The sequence below is a fragment of the Pteronotus mesoamericanus genome, unplaced genomic scaffold, assembly GCF_021234165.1.
Source record: "Pteronotus mesoamericanus isolate MK-2021 breed Mesoamerican mustached bat unplaced genomic scaffold, CSHL_Meso_final contig_1, whole genome shotgun sequence".
Lineage (NCBI taxonomy): Eukaryota > Metazoa > Chordata > Mammalia > Chiroptera > Mormoopidae > Pteronotus > Pteronotus mesoamericanus.
Window position 1 is genome coordinate 4562631 of NW_026554998.1, and position 15985 is coordinate 4578615.

Genomic DNA, 15985 nt, shown 5'->3' on the forward strand with positions numbered 1-15985 from the left:
CAGAACACGCGTTCACAAGGCGGGACATCCGGGACGCCGGGCAGGAGGCCGCGCAGGGGGCATGCGTGCGCCTGGCGCTGCCACCCCGGAGCAGCCACGCATGGGGAGGGGCCCAGCGCTGGCCAGGGAAGGCGGGGCAACTTCCGAGCAGCTCCAGCAAACCCCTCGCTGGCGCCCAGGCCCCCGGTGTCCAGCAGGGCCCCAGAGCCGTGCCACCCGCCCTGCCTCCTCCTCTCCCGGCCGTGCAGCCACGTCCTGCCGCCCCGGCCCGAGCGCAAGGACCAGACAAGCATCTTTCAAAACCTGTGTTTAAAACAGGCCACAAAAGGTAAGAGAGATGAGCAAGAAGGACTGTGTTCATGCTCCACAATGCAGACTGAGGAACAGTTTGTGTGAGTGGCCCACTTGATCTGTTCCAAGATACTGTGAGGCTTTTAGCAACAAAATAGCGTGTTCCTGGCGAAGGGCAACGTGACCCAGAACTGTGACTGCAACCGCTCAACCGCTGAGTGTGAGACTTGGCTAACGCCGCTACGAGGGGTCCTTCCTCAGGCAGCGGATCCCCACCTCGCTCCCCCCTTCTCTGCAGAGCCAGTGGAAAGAGGACACCCTCCGACTTCCCGTCACACCTACGCCCTTCACAGGAGAAACCGCTGAAAAGACACAGCCTCCTCCCGGGTGCCTCACGCACTTGCCAGGACGCAAAGGCTTCCAAGCGCCTGGGAAACCGACCGGCGCAGCAGGGAATTCTCCTCCGGCGCTGGCCACACTTACATTTCTTTTCAGTCATCTTTTCTGTTGATAAACTAGGAGGGTAAAAGGCCAAGTGAGCAGCTGCGCAACTGCAGCCGCAGGCTTACAGCTGGGGCAGGGGTGGGCGCGGGCGCGGTCAGCCAACCTGAGGCTCAGCCTCGCCTGCCCTCCCAGGCGGGCGCCTCCAAAATGCCCCGCCCCGCCCCACGCAGAGCACGGAGCTCCCGAGGCCACAGGCCCTGCGCGCGGTGTCCGACGGCCTGGCCGTGTGCAGCGCCGGGCGACACGTGTCCACGGGCCCCTCCTGACTGCGCCCCGGGCCACGAGGCCGCGGAGGCCCGTTCACCCGGCGGCAGCGGCTCACCTGAGTGCGTACGTGTAGCCAGTGTTCTCGGGCGCGCACTGCGGCGGCGCGTACGTGTGCAGCCGGGAGAAGTCCATGTCCGTGGCCTCAGGTCATCCTGCAGCGGGGAGAGAGTGAGCAGCAGTTAGCGGCGCCCGCACCGGCCTCACCCTCAGGTGCAGCCTGCGGATCGGGGTCAGGGTAAGACACGTGGGCTCGAAGCTGCGGGTGGAGTGCAGTCCCACTCAGCCCTGAAAGGGACGCATCTCCGAAGGGCCAGCACACTCGGAACCCCGGAAACTGGCGCACGCCCAAAAGCTTAAGGAACGTCACCAAGGAGCCTCTGCCAACACATTTTCAAACTCCTGAGGGTGTCAGGTGTCCTCCTCCTCCTCCTCCAGGACGGGGCTCCACGCGCGCCCATGGGAACAGCGGCCCGGCGCGTGGCCACGGAGCTCGCGGGCGCTGCCCCGACGGCACCTCCGGCCAGAAAACCGCCTGCGAGCCCCACGCTAGCCTCACGCGCCACTTACGTTGCCACCTTTCCCCAAGAGAACACATTATTTTTAAATTAAAGTGTGGAGCTCACTGGCTCTCACGCTGTTGCCTAGATTTCTTTGACGTGACTCAGCCTTCCCTCTGGCTAAAAATACTCACACACAACACACACCCCCGCCCAGCGTTTTTTAAAAGCTCATAGTAGTGACGTGAGCCCCAGTCTGTTGCTGAATAGTCTGAAGGACAGTAAAAGCACAAATAAAAACAGTCGCGGACAAAAACTGTTCGCGGGTAAACGCCTGCTTCTACAGAACAGAGCCGCCCTGAAATTCGCACGGACCCACAGAGGTGCCTGAGCAGGAGCCAGGGGCTCTGCTGCCTGCGCCTTACGAGCCGCCGTAACCGAAACCCTGCGGTACCTGCACCCGAACGGACGCACAGGGCGCCGTGACGGAGGGCCCAGAGCTGAGCCCGGCGCGCACCATCCGTCAACTTACGACAGGGAGGGCAGGCATACACAGGGAGGAGAAACGGCCTTTTCAGTAAAAGGCTGAAAAGATGGACTGTTCCGTGCAAAAGAAGGAAACGGGACCACCGTCCAACACGAACCCGAACCCGGCTCGCATGCTGGAAGCCCCGCACCGAGACCGGGCAGCAAACGCCGACGGGGGTGCGAGCTCCGGGGCGGGGTCTTGGCGGGCGCTTCCTGGCTATGGCTCCAAAAGCAAAAGCGAACCAGTGGGACCACATCAAACTAAAGGGCTTTGCACAGCAAAGGAACCGATCAACAAAACGAAATGACAGCCAACCAAAGGGGAGAAAACACTCACAAATTACGTATCTGATAAGGGGTTAATATCCAAAATGTATAAAGAACTCGTACAACTCAACAGCAAAAGAGCAAGCAGCCCAACTGGCAAACATGTAGCGGCCCGAACAGACACTTCCCCAGAGAAGACACACAGACGCCGCAGGCGTGGGAACAGGCGCCCAGCGTCACGGGTCGCCAGGGAAACTCAAATCAAAGCAGCAGTGAGGCATCACCTCCCACCAGTCAGAACCTGTTACCAAAACGGCTAGAACAGCAGGCGCTGGCGAGGACGTGGGGAAAAGGGAACGCGTGCGCCCTGCAGCGGGACGCGGGCGGGCGCAGCCACAGCACCCACAGCGCGGGGGCCCCCCAGACCACGGGAACCAGAGCGGCCCACCTGCGTGTTTGTCTGCAGAGAACGGCAACGCTAACTCGAAAAGATCCACGCACCTGCGCCCCCCACGGCACTGCTTCCGCCAGCAGCACAGGAGGCAGCCTGGGCCCGCCGCCCGCACGGGGGCCTGGCGGGGCCGTGGACGGAGACCGGCCGCTCGCAGGCCGCGGGGACGGACCGTGAGGACGCCAGGCCGAGTGAGGCAGCCGGAAAGGCGAAGCCAAGCACCACGCAATCTTATTGCGCATTTTTTAAAATTTTAAATAAAGCAAAAAGAAAATTAGAGAACAGATTGGTGGCTGCCAGAGGTGAGAGAAATCGGTGAACTGCTTTTTGTTGTTTTTTTAGTTTAGATCCATTGAATCTTGAAATGAAATGAGACACATCACTGGTTCCCGCGAGCGATGATGAATGCATCCCCATTCCTACCGTTTCCTTTCTTTTTTTTCAAGTAGGTTGATGAAATATAACCACCGTTCTCGAGACAGACACGTAGGTCTGAGAAACACGGAACGCTTCGCGCCTTCGGGGACCGTCCGCGCGGCCGGCTTTCAGCGCGCGCTGCGGGGGCGGCGCCCGCCCTGTTCTTCCCGCAGCCCGCGCGCCCCTTCCGTCCCACTCCCTCCCCCGCCCCCTCTCCCGCCTCCGCCCACGCCGCCCCTGCAGCCCTCACAGGGTGGTCTGCGTCCCGGAGCTCTTTTTTTTAAGCCCAAACATTCTTTAAAAAAATTAAGTACCCACAGAAACGAAGGCCAATGTTTGTATATAGAGATTTTACTGCACATCGTCTCACCCACGCGGGCAACTCCCGCACTGTGAACACCGACCACAGGCCTCAGCCCGGCCCGCGCCCCCGGCCGCGCCGAGCACGTGTCCCCCAGGCAAGACCCCGCCGTACCTGGGCTGCCGGGCAGGTGCGCGCACAGCCGCTCACGCGCAGGGGCCCTGGGAGCGCTGCTCCCCCGTCCTCTCCACCCCACCGCACCCCCGCCTTCAGGGCCGGCCCAGGGCCCTGGAAGAACAGGCCCCGGAGGTCCACGCACCCGGAGCCGGTCCGCGGTCTCCAGCCCTCCAGACAGCCTAGGTTGGCGGGAGCAGCCGGGCCAGGCCTCCTCCCACCCTGGGGCCCCCGGGGCGGAGCTGGAGCCACACCCAGGGGAGCCACACCCAGCACAGGGCACCCGAGCCTCAGCTGTTTACAGTAAGTTGCTAGGTAACCACAACAAGCCGACCGGCAACCCGTTCCTGCCCCGCTGTTTTTGTTTGTCCTCTGCAGTGGGTAAGTGGCTCATTTTTTACTTTTTAAAATGTATTTTATTGATTATGCTATTACAGTTGTCCCTCTTGTCCTCCTTTGCCCAGCCCCCCATTCCCTCCAGCAATCTCCCACTTTGCTCACGTCCACGGGGCGTGTGTGTAAGTTCTTCGGCTTCTGCGTTTCTTAGCCTCCCAGTCTGTTTCCTACCGACCAGCTTTGCTGCTTCATCCCATTTCTCACCTCGTGCCCCTCCCCCTCCCCACGGTCAACCCTCCACGTGATCTCCATGTCTGTGATTCTGTTCTAGCCGTTTGCTTAGTTTGTTTCTTAGATTCAGTTGTTGTAGTTGTGAGTTTGTTGCCATTTTACTGTTCACAGTTTTTATATTCTTTTTCTTAAATAAAACCCTTTAACATTTCATGTAAGAATGGCCCGGTGACGATGAACTCCTTTAACTTTACCTTGTCTGGGAAGCTCTCGCTCTGCCCTTCGGTTCTAACTGACGGCGTCGCTGAGCAGGGCCCTCTGGGCTGCAGGCCCCGGCTTTTCCTCACTTTGCACTTTTTGCCACTCCCTTCCGGCCTGGGCAGCTTCTTTTGAGAATCTGCTGAGAGTCTTATGGGAACTCTGTTGCAGGTAATGCTCCACTATTCTCTTTTGCTTTTGATTCTCTTTATCTTTAACCTTTGGCATGTTAGTTATGATGTGTCTTGGTGTGGGGCTCTTTGGGTCCAGCTTGCTTGGGAGTCTGCTTCCTGGACTTGTATGTCTACTTCCTTCACCAAATTGGTGAAATTTTCTTTCATTATTTTTTCAAGTCAGTTTCCACCGTCTTGCTCCTCCTCTCCTTCCGGCACACCCCTCGGATTCAGATGTCGGTGCATTTGGAGATGTCCCACAGGCGCATTATACCATCCTCGTTTTTTTTTTGGATTCTTTTTTCTTCGGGCTGTTCTGGTTGAATGCTTTTTTTCTTCCTCATGTTCCAAATTGTTTATCTGAATCTCAGTTTCATCCCCTCCACTGCTGGTTCCCTGTAGACTTTTCTGCACTTAACGTAGCCTTCCTTTCTTCCTGGGTCTCTTTCATGCTCTTGCTATACTCAGTGAGTTCTCTGAGCATCCTGATAACCCGTGTTTCGAATTCTGCATCCGATAGGTTGGTTATCTCCATTTTGTTTCGTTCTGTGTCTGGGGTTTTGTTCTGTTCTCTCATTCGGGCCATGTTTCTTTGTCCCTCCGTTTGGCAGCCTCCCGGTGGTGGTTTCTCTGTATTGGGTAGAGCTGCTTTGACTCCGTCTTAGTAGTGCGGCCTGCTGTAGAAAAGGCACCTGTAAACTGTGCGCGGTGGAGCCGTAGGGGATCGCCAGGACGGGCGCCCGCCTCGCCCTCAGCGGCTCTGCCGGGAGGGCACGGAGAGGGGACAGTGCCGCTGCCTGGCCTCTGGGGCTTCGCCCAGGAGGAAGCCGCCCCCCAGCACTCGCCCCGTTTCCAGTCGCTGCACTTTCTCCGCACACGCCACAGGTGCCTGTTCAGCGGCTGCCCGGGGGCCAAAGGCCAGAGGGCATGGGCCTGCCTGAGTCCTAAGTCCACACGGGCCCTTTAAGCAGAGTCTCTTGAAAACCTGAGTTTCTTCTGCCGCCCCAACCCCCACCGGTGTCCACAGCCAGAAGTTACGGGGGTTTATGCTCCTGGCGCTGGACCTGGGGGCTGTGTGTGGTCTGGCCTAGGGCTGGGATCCTTTGCTCCCAAGGAGTCCCTCCTGATTGCTATCCACCACAGGTGAACGTGGGGCCACTTGTGCTGTCACCTCTCCATGCCACACCGCGTCTCCACACCTCTCTGCCCATCTCTGCATCTCCGCCCCCTGACCCGTCTGGATGGACGTGGCTTCTTTAAATCCTTAGTTGTCGGACTTCCGTGCAGCTCAATTTTCTGACAGCTCTGGGTGATATTTGTTTTGTGGTTTAGCTGCATGTTTTTCTGCAGTTGTGCAGGGAGGCGAAGTGTGTTTACCTATTCCGCCATCTCGACTGAAAGTTCTTAAACCTTTTTTAGAAACTTTTTCAGAAGAACTTCCCTAGGCAAAGCAGCTGCTCCTAGTGGCGGCTGGGCAGAATGTCCACAAGTGGCTCATGTTTTAAATTCCCTTTTACTTGCACACGAACAAAACCCAAACACCCTGACTGCATCCCCGAAAGGCTCTCCCGTTTCAGTGGCTCCCGTTCCCGCACGGCTGCCCGTCACCAGGCCCAGAGAACGGACTCCCGCCAGCGCCCCTAGGGGCACACGCGGCGTGCTCGCTGTCGGTGCACGGAGCGCTTCCAGGACCAGCCTGTGGAAACCTCGGTTCCGGATGAGGGGTGGCACGCAGTTGGCGACCGCGACAGGGAGGCATCGGAGCCCCCAGCCAGCAGGGCAGAGCCCTCTCGCGGGGGCTCCCAGCCCCGCTCAGCCCCAGGATCGACGGCCCCAGGGCAGCCTGACCGCTGGGAGCAGGGCGCTGACCGGGTGAGGCCAGTCTGCCCGCGACTCCGTGACCGAGCCGGTGGGAGGCACATACGCGAGAACCTGGACCGGCTGCTTTTATTTTTAAAAGTTACATGAATATGTCACCACATTTTTATCTACGAAAGAGATACGCTGGTGAATTTCTAATGCATAACAAATCGTATTTTCAAAAGATGCTGGAGGTACGGGGCTGGCTATAACCGCGCTGTGCTTCCTACCCACAGCACAGAGACAACACCGCGCCGTGCCAGCTCGGCCAGACTTGACTTCTTATCGGAAGCGAAAGGGCACCAAAGAGCCAAGCGCCACGACCGGCCGTGCAGGAAAGAGGCAGGAACAGGCTAAAAAACCTACAGGTGACAACGGGAAGACACAGCTGAGTGACAGACACAATGGTAGATTTTTGGTAAAATAGTCACAAATGTAGTCAAATGTCCAAAGCAGCACTAGGAAGGAGCGGCAGTGGACATGTGGCGGAGGCCGCGGGAACTCCCAGAGGGAGGAACGCTGGGGGGAGGGGCCGGCCACCAGCCGCCGCGGCCACGCCCACAACTGCCACCCCGGCTCCCACTGCTCGTGCTGCGGCCGCCGCCCCTGCCCACAGGCGTCCCAGTAGCATCCCCGTGAGGCGCCGCAGGGCCCAGAGAAGCGCGGGTGGGGGCCGGGCGCCCGCGGAGCAGCACAGGCTCAGAGCTCTTTAAAACAGACCTTTGGTTCCCGCTCTAAAATGTGATCATTACACAAAATCATAGGATAAAATAAAGTAAAAAAAAAGGTCAAATGAAATAACGCAGGACGGCCATACCTCATCCAGGACAAACATTCCATTTTGTAGAGTAAGGTTACAGAGCCTGCGCTCTAAAGTTAAGAAAGGAACGGGGCTTCCTTTGGAACTAGCGCTCCCCGAGGTGGAAGATTCACCGTCCCCGGTCGGAACCAAACCAGACACAGCCGCCGGGCGGCTGGCCGGCCCGACCCGCAGCCAGCAGACCGGACGGTCCCCTGCCGCCCCGGCTCGGACGCGCGTCTGAACATAAACGCTAAGCGCTTTCAAAAGGCTGCCCCCGCCCCGTGCCCGTCACCGCTAACTGAAGGCCCCTGCGACAGCGGAGCCTCCCTGTCTGCATGGCGGCCGCCTCCGGCCTCCGCCAGAGCCCCGAGGGAGGTCGACTGCCTCAGTGTCGGGGCAGGACTGCGACACCAATGCGCGGCGGCTCCACACGTTTCCGCGGCACCGGGAAACCCTGGGGAGAGTCTGCAGTGACACACGGGCCCTGTCCAGGCGTCACTGTCCTCACTTTTTCGACCCTTCCCACGGTGTGACCTTGGCAGAGGCCCGGTCCAGCGAGTGCCCCGGGCCACCAGCCCGCACGCCTGTGCCGGCCCCTGCACATGGGAGCTGGGCTCCCACGGCAGGGCTCCCGGGCTGCTCAGCCCGCAGGCAAGCGTTGGGGGTCCCCCGCACACAAGCACTTGTGTAGGATGGACACGGTCGGTTTTGAGCTGCCAGACAGAACGGGGAAAAGCATGAGCCCCAGGGGACAGCAGGCCAAGCCACCTTCACGGAGGCCACGCGGGATGTCAGCACAGGCCACAGGACAGGCCCTGTTTAAGCGGCAACCCTTGGGCACAAACCTAAGGAATTAAGTGTCTTTGCACACATGCACGTCCTAGCAGGGCTTCAAAATCTGAGTTAAGATTCTTCTTACGTCGCACTAGGCTTCTCCTTTGACACCTCCATCTTTTCTAGAGTGTCTGTCACACTGATGTCACGTGGGAGAGAGGGAGGCGGGAAGCTCCGTTTTGGTTCTCGAAAGCTTTGGTCAAAAACGGAGTTCAGTCCCCCCACCACGTACCGTTCAGATCCGCGCTGCTGAGAACGTCCGCACTGGCGAGCAACAATCTGAAACACACGCCTGAAAATCTCCCCGGCGGCAAGTCACACAGAGGTTACGGCGAAACCAAAGCGCGGTGCCCCCACAAGGCTCTGCGGCGACACCCACACCACCGCTCTCCCCCCCGGCCGCGCCGCTCCCAAGTCGCGCTGCCCTCCACAGTGCACCCCGGCCCATCCTCGCAGATGGCGGGTTTTGCTCCCCGGCGCACGAGGCGCTGCCTGTGGAGACTGGCCTGCCACAAGCCTGTGAGCCGCCTCGGACACCAACGCAGCGGGTGGGGACAGAGCGCAAGCCCAGCTGGCCCAGGGCGGCCGACGCAGCTCTCTGACCAGAGACCTCAAGAACAACCGCTTCACCCCTTGAAGGGGCACGCCGCCCTCGAACCCACCTCCAGCACCTGTGCACAGAGAGCAACGCCATCCAAGGGGACAGCGACAGACAGGCCCTGTCCCGGCTTGGGCGCGGCTCCAGACACCACCATCTGCCACAGGAGCCTGGCAGGGGCGGGGTGGGGGGCGCGTCTGCGCGGGCAGCGCAGGCCCGCCTTCGCAGCCGGGCCGCCCCGGGGCCTTCCAGCGAGGGTGGCGCGGGCAGGCAGACACATCCACGTTTGTTCCCGCTCCAGCCTCGCCACTCGGTTGCCCGGGCCAGAGGCCACTGCATCCACCCAGGCGTCTCATCCTCACATCCTTGTAAGAAAGACCAAATTTTAAAACAAGTTCCAAGATGCCTCTTTAAAGATCAGTACTGAAAAAAAGAGTCAGCACTAAATCCTTACGTAACTACTCTGCTCAGAATCTCAATTCGTAAAACCAAATCACGGAGAGACTGATGAGAACATTAGTTATTTCTGCCTATAGATTTAAAAAGTCACAATCAGATCAGACGTGATCGCATCCCCAAGGTCGCTCCGTCCCCAAGGTCGTGCTCTGTGGACTCACTTCTGCCACGTGGTAAATGGCAACTGGCTTCACAGCTCTAGTTTCATTTTAGAGCAGCACCACAGTGTTTATAAAAAAACTGATTCACACTAAGGGAGAAGCCTTAAAGATGAACTGCTTATTTAAAACAGCCCATCAAAAATAAACGACTAGAACCTGAAAGTATCTGAAAGGGCTTTACCGGATGCTACGAAGCTGTATGTGTGCCTGAGTACAGTTTCAAAACATCCAGAAGGACACTGCGCCAACAGCCCACCGCCGAGTCACCGCTCAGCGGACGGGGCGCCCACTCTTCACTGGCTCCCTCTGTGCTGTCTGAGTTCTTCAGAACAGTAAGTATTGGCTGGACAGAGCTAACCTGATAAACGTCACTCTCAGAAAGGAAAACGCCCGGGGCAGCCCCCGGGGAATGCGCAGCGCCCCCCGCCCCCATCTGGTCACAAAAGAGCGGGGCTCTGAGCTCCTCCTCGCCCCAGCGCACTGAGCGCTGGGGCCCCTCAGGGAGAACCCCGCCCCTCCGATGGGACGTGCAGAAGCCCCAGCCGGACAGGCTACTGTGCGCCCGCCCGTCGCTGTGAAGGGCCTCGCAGAGCACGGACCCAGCACACCGGCCCCTCCACGGGGCCCCGCGGTCACTCCCGCTGGGAAGGGCTCGGGCACAGGGCTCCTGCTCACACGGGGCAGGGCGGGCTCTGGGGACCCCCGGGCCACACCGGCAGGCGAGGCTGTGCAGGCTAAGGACCACACACACATCACGCAGGCCAGGGACGCCCGCCCGTCACGGGGAGCCGTGCCGCCGCGGGGGCACAGCGCGCTGCAAGGGTCACCCCTCTGCATCTTCCTCCGTTAATCCCGAGCTTAGTGTGGCCCGAGGGTTTGAAGCACAGACCCAGCAGGTCCACCCTGGCCTGGTCTCCTCTCCCTGAAAATCGGGTCTGGTGCGCAGTTGCAACAGCAGCGAGTTCCCAATTTAGAAAGCAAGGGGGAGACGAAGCCGGGAGCTTCCCATCAGCCAGGCGCCCACAGGCGGCAGGCGCCACAGCCGCCCCGGGCAGGTGCGGCCCACAGCCGCGGCCGCCGCCCCTGCCTGGTTCCCACCTGCCCGTGGCCCAGCGTGTCCCTGCTTTCACCCTGCAACCGGCCACTCGCCTGAGCCGCCGGAGAGGCGGGGAGGGGGCAGGAGCGGCAGTGCCGCCGCCGGCTTGTCCTGCGCCCGCCGCTGCTCCTGCCCTAAGTGCCGGCCGGCATTCCCTGAGAGCGAGTGCAAACGGCCGTTTGCAGAATCCGAGGCCGCGGGCGTCCCAGACTCAGCACAGGAGACGGCGGGCAGGGGCGGGCAGCCCATCGACACCGGCTCCGTGCAGAATAGGTCGCCAGGGCCTGGTGGCTGCGGCCCGGCGGGCGGGGCGCCGGCCTGCGCACCGAGTGCGGTGCTTCTCTCCCTCTCTGTCCCTCCCTGCCCCACGCCAAAAACAAATAAATAAACTCTTAAAAAAGAAAACAGGTCACAAAGGAACTCTCAGGTAAAAAATGGTGCCCAGAGCAGAGGTGTTAGTGAGCTCCCCCTCCGTTCCAGACACCCTTCTCGAAAGGCCTCTTTGAAAGGCACGCGTCTGACCAGATAAAACCAAAGGGAGAAAAGCAACAGTGAGATCTGGGGAGCTGTAAACAAAGGGACAAATGAAAACCGACAGGTCAGAAAAAAGCGGAACCTTCGCCTTGCAACGCGGACCCTGAGGGACAGTCCTGCTCTCAGCACGGACGCCCCGAGGACCGGAGAGCGGCCTGGGTCCCCAGGTGAGTGCGGTGCAGAGGGGCCAACGAGGAGAGTCTGTGTGAGAAGCCCCCAGGCAGGGCCATGCGCTCCTCTCCGCTGGGCAAGAAAAGCCCTTTCTTCCACTTCAGAAACGCTCCCAGACCCGAGCCCCAGGGAGTGTCCTCCGCCGAGCCAGAGGCCGCACCAAAACCCTGGTGAGCCAGGCTCGGGGGACAGGCCAGAGGCAAGAGAGGGACGCCTGGGCTTGCCGCCCCCTCCCCACGCTGTGCTGAATTCCAGCCAGAGCGGTCAGGCCAGAGCCAGGGCCAGGGCCAGAGCCCAAACTGGGAGGGAGAAGTAAAGCTGGCCCTGCAGCGATGCCACCATCTCATGTATAGGAAACCCTAAAGGATCCACAGAAAACTATTGCAGCTGATAAACGCTGTGCAAAGTTACAGGATAAAAGGCCCACAAACAAAGTTAGTTGCATTTCTACACACTAACAATGAACAACCTGAAATAAAACGAAGAAAACAACTCCTCTTACAACTGCATCAAAAAGGACAACAAACCTGGGGATAAAATGAACCACGGAGCGCAAGACTGGCGCGCTGAAAACTGCAAGGCAGGGCCCCGCGGCCCAGGGGGCTGCGAATGCCGCCCAGCACCGGATCGTAAGTCTACTTAAAACCTCTTTTTGCTCATCCGTTTTCGTTAGTGTTTGTGGATTTGATGTGTGGCCCCGAGACGCCAAACAGCTGGACACCCCTGTCCGGAAAACACGCCGTTAGGAGAAGGGAAAGCACCCACGGAAAATGGGCGGACGAGCCCCCAGACGGGCCGCCTCGCCCCGCGCGCCCCACTGCAGTCAGAGCGACCGTCCGCGGCCTCCCCTGCAGACCCGGGGACGCCAGCCCCCAAATCCACACGCAAGGGAATGGGTCCCAGAGAGCCAAAGACCACCTTGAAAAACAGCTGAAGACTCAATTCCCGACTTTAAAACTCTACAAAACAGCGTGTTAACTGGCCTAAAGGCAGGCACAGACTAACATCGGGACCCAGCAACAAGCCGCACGTTCCCAATGGCTGGGTCCTACCCGCAGGACACGACCTCTCCCGGGGCCAAGACCAGTCTCTTCAGCGACCGAGCTGGGACGGACGGGCACATGCAAAAGGTGAGGCTGGACCCCCACCTCACACTGCACACACACTTAACTCAGAAGGGACCAGAGGCCTAGTCCTTGGCGCTAAGGCGGCAAGTAAAACACTCGGGGAGGGCACAGCGGGGCGTCCGTCTCCACCACTTCCGACTTGCGATGAAACAGGCAGGGCATAAGCACCAACGGGAGGCCAGGTGCCCCGGACCTCCGCAAAATCCGGCTTCAGGGCGCGGAAGGGCGCCGTCAAGAGGGAGGGGCAGGGCCGCCCGAGGAAGAGAGGGGGGTGCGGGCGAAAGGCCGATCTGTTGACGGGCGGCCTGCAAAGCACTCCCACACCTCAGCAGGCGCAAGACAGCGCGTTCAAAGCGGGCAGAGAACCCGCGCGGACGCTTCTCCGAAGGAGATGCGCGGCACTGGTCAACGGGCACCCACAACCCGAAACGGCGGCGCGCCGCGCAGCTCACAACGGCGATCGGCGCGGGCCGTGCGGCTGCGGGCCCGCGGGGAGGCTCCGCCGGGAGAGTCTCCGTCACCCCGCGAGCCGCAGGGCGCAGGTGTGAACCGAAGACCGACGGGGCGCCCGCGTGGCCGGAGAGGGCTGAGCTCGAGCGAGCGCTCGCTCATGCGGCCACAGAGGGCCGGCCGGGCGCCCTCACGCCGGCGGGGCGCCACTCGGCCCCGAAGAGGAGCGCCAGGCAGACCGTCTGCGGGAAGCCGTGCTGCTGAGACAGGAGCCCCGCACAAGGGCCGTGGGGTCTGAACCCCTGCAGTTCGCACAGCGGGGAGTGCGGCCGGGCGGTGGCGGCAGCGGGGTCTCATCGGGGCTGGCCGCCGAGAGCCCCGCGGAGGCGCCAGCGCTAACGGGGCGACCCGAAGTGGGACTCGCCGTGAGCTCGCTGCGCCCAGGACGGCAGCAGCCCCGGGCCGCGGGCGCGCAGGCTCCGCGGACGGAGACCGGGAGTGGAGGGGGGCCGGGGCCGGCTGCCTCTGAGCCTGGCACGGCCTCGCACCCCGTCCACGACGCGGCAGCGCGGGAGCCACGCGGCGTCGGCGCCCAAGCCCAGAGCGGCGCGGGTCGCGCGTCCCCGGCGTCGCGGGAACGGGACCGACGCACGGGGAAAACGAGGCGCTCCCGCCGCTGGGACACAAAAACGTGATGAATTTCAGGGGGGAAAACGGCAAAAAGGCGCTGGGAGGTTGAAGACAAGATGCCTAGAGTGTCCGGGGAAAGCCCAGGAGGGCACGGAAACCGCGGCGCGGAGATAAGATCGTGGAAGGCCGGCCGAGCCCGAGCAGCCTGGGCGGAGCGCGCGGACGGGGGAGCAGGGACACGGAATAAAGGGGGGAACGCTCCAGCCCGAGACTCGGGGCGGCGCCGCTGTGCTGAGCACCGCCCGCACCGAGACTGGGGGCCGTCAGTGCCCGACGCGGACGCCGCCGGGGCGCGGCCGACCCGGGGGCTCTCGGGGCTGAGGGACGGGCGGAGGCGGGGCGCCCCGGCTGAGCGGCCGCGGGCCGCGAACACCGCGGGCACTGAGGCGGCGGGGGCGGCGGTCGTAGGCGGCCTCGGTGGGGCCTGCAGCTCGGCGCGTCCCCGCAGCCGCCCACCCGCCGTGGGGGTGCCCGGCCGGCCCCGAGCCCGGCCCCCGCCCCGGCCCCGGCCCCGGCCCCCACCCCGGCCCCCACCCCGCCCAAGACCTCACCTGCCGCGCGCCGCTACCGCCGCCCGAGGCCTAGTCCGCACCGCCCAGGCCCGGCCCAAGGAGCAGACCGTTCCGGTGGCAGCCAATCGCGCGCTGCGCCCAGAGCAGGGGGCGGGAGCAATGTGGACGTTCCCCAATCCCGACCGCGCCACCTGAAGCTCTCGGCCAATGCGGAGGCGGCCTACCTAGAAGTACGGCCAATCACGAGCCGAGGCTGACTCGCGGGGGCGGGGAAACGCTTTGAGTGGGAGGTGGCGGAACGAGCGGGCGGCAGGGCGGGGCAGGGTCTCCGGGCGACCCCAGGCTCCGCAGGGCACCGGACGGGATGTTTCACGCCCCAGCCCCACGCCCGCCACCGCCCTCGCCCCGCCGCTGGCCGGGCCTCCTCGCTACCCGGGCCGCAGCCCCGTCCCTCAGCGGTCCGGCGCGCAGAGCCGTGTGGGTGCCCCGGCCCAGGGGTGCGCGCCCTGCTGAGGCAACCGTGCCCGGCACCCCGCCGGGGGCCGCGGTGACTCCCGCTGACCCCTCGGCCCGAGCCGGGCTCCGGACGCTGCTCCTGCTCCCGCGGTTCTGTCCGGTCCACACCCACGCCTCCCTCGGATTTCACGACTGTGTCTCGGCGGGGATAGGGCGCTACTCTTTCTAATCCTCACGTTACTAAGGAGGGAACGGGCTCCCGGGCGTCGGGGAGCTGATCAGGTGGCCAAGGCCGCCCGCCACTGCGCGGAGCACTGCACAGCCCTCCGAAGGAGGACGGGCTTATTCCCGGCAGTGGCGTGGGCTGTGCGACAGACCCACACGAGGTCCGCCACCGTGCTCGCGTCGCTGCCTCGGCGAGCGCTCGGAAGTCTCCCCCGGGAGTGTCTACCGGGTGCCTCTTCCTCCGGGCGGGGCTGCTGTTGAACCGGAGCGGAAAGGGGCGGGAGAAGGTGGTGCCTTCCCAGGGCTGCGGGGGAGAGGATCGGGTGGACGAGAGTGAAGGTCCCGGTAAACTCCAGGCCTGGCTGTGACGGTGTCTCGCAGCCGCCTGTCACTGGTGAGCGCTGGGGCGCGGGGCCCCAGCCAAGATGTGCTGTGGATGAAATCCACACGCGACTTACAAGACCACGGAAAAGAAAGACGGTAAAGTGTCTCAGTACTCTATAATTTTCCTTGTGTTAATTTAAAATATTTTGTATATATTGGTTAAGTAAAATATACTATCAAGTTAATTTTATGTTTCTTTTTTTAGTATGGCGACTAGAAAATGTAACATTTCATTCCTGGCTGAAATGCTATTTTTAGTGAAGGGAGGTGTAGGTGTTACTGGAAACCTCTGGGTAAGGATTCTGCACTGGAAACGTCACAGAAGCAGTCTTCCTTCTCCCGATATTACAGATCAACCCAAGAATCTTAAAAAAAAAATGAAAGAAAGAAAAAAAAGTTCAGCCATAATGAACCAGCAAGGTGTAAACCCACATGACAATGTGCAGGGAGCAGACAAGATTCTGGTGGGTTCAGCAGGACCCTGGTAGGTGCCAGATAATGAAGGGGACTCAACAAAATCCTGAGGGTCCTCACGAATAACCCTCACCCACCTGGGTTGCTGGACAAGGACTTGGGTGCTGGACTGGCCACTCTGCACCTAGAGGTCGCCCCAAGTCCACCTAACTGGCTTCCTTCCATTGGTTTGTGTTCGCTTCATCTGGGTCCAGCTGGTTGGTGTGGAACCAAATGGTCTGCACTGGCTGGAATTGGTCTGGACCAGTGGGTTTGAGTGAGTCCGCCTGGCACCTTGGCTGCGCTAGGCCCGTGAGCGCACCTGTAGCGTGCCCGCCAGCTCCTCAGGAGGCGGCCGAGGGCAGGGACGAACTCTGCAGGTGACTACCAGTCCGAGAGAATGATCACAGTGGGGAACTTGCCCCGGAACCTGAAAGGTTACAGGCTAAACACAGAAGGGGAGAGGCAGCTCCAAGAGCAA

The 15985-nt window shown here is 61.5% G+C and overlaps 1 protein-coding gene across 3 annotated transcripts in view; it reads right to left on the reverse strand.

Annotated features, from left to right (window-relative positions):
* SUN1 (Sad1 and UNC84 domain containing 1) overlaps positions 1-14086 on the reverse strand; it is a 37499-nt gene extending 23413 nt beyond the window's left edge. For all 3 annotated transcript variants that reach the window (XM_054574412.1, XM_054574282.1, XM_054574343.1), the window contains exons 1-2: positions 14026-14086; positions 1118-1214 (exon numbers count right to left, since the gene is read on the reverse strand). In XM_054574412.1, coding sequence (XP_054430387.1) covers positions 1118-1194 — 77 coding nt within the window. In that variant the 5' untranslated portion in view covers positions 1195-1214; positions 14026-14086. The remainder of the gene's footprint in view (positions 1-1117; positions 1215-14025) is intronic.
* Positions 14087-15985: the final 1899 nt, after the last annotated feature.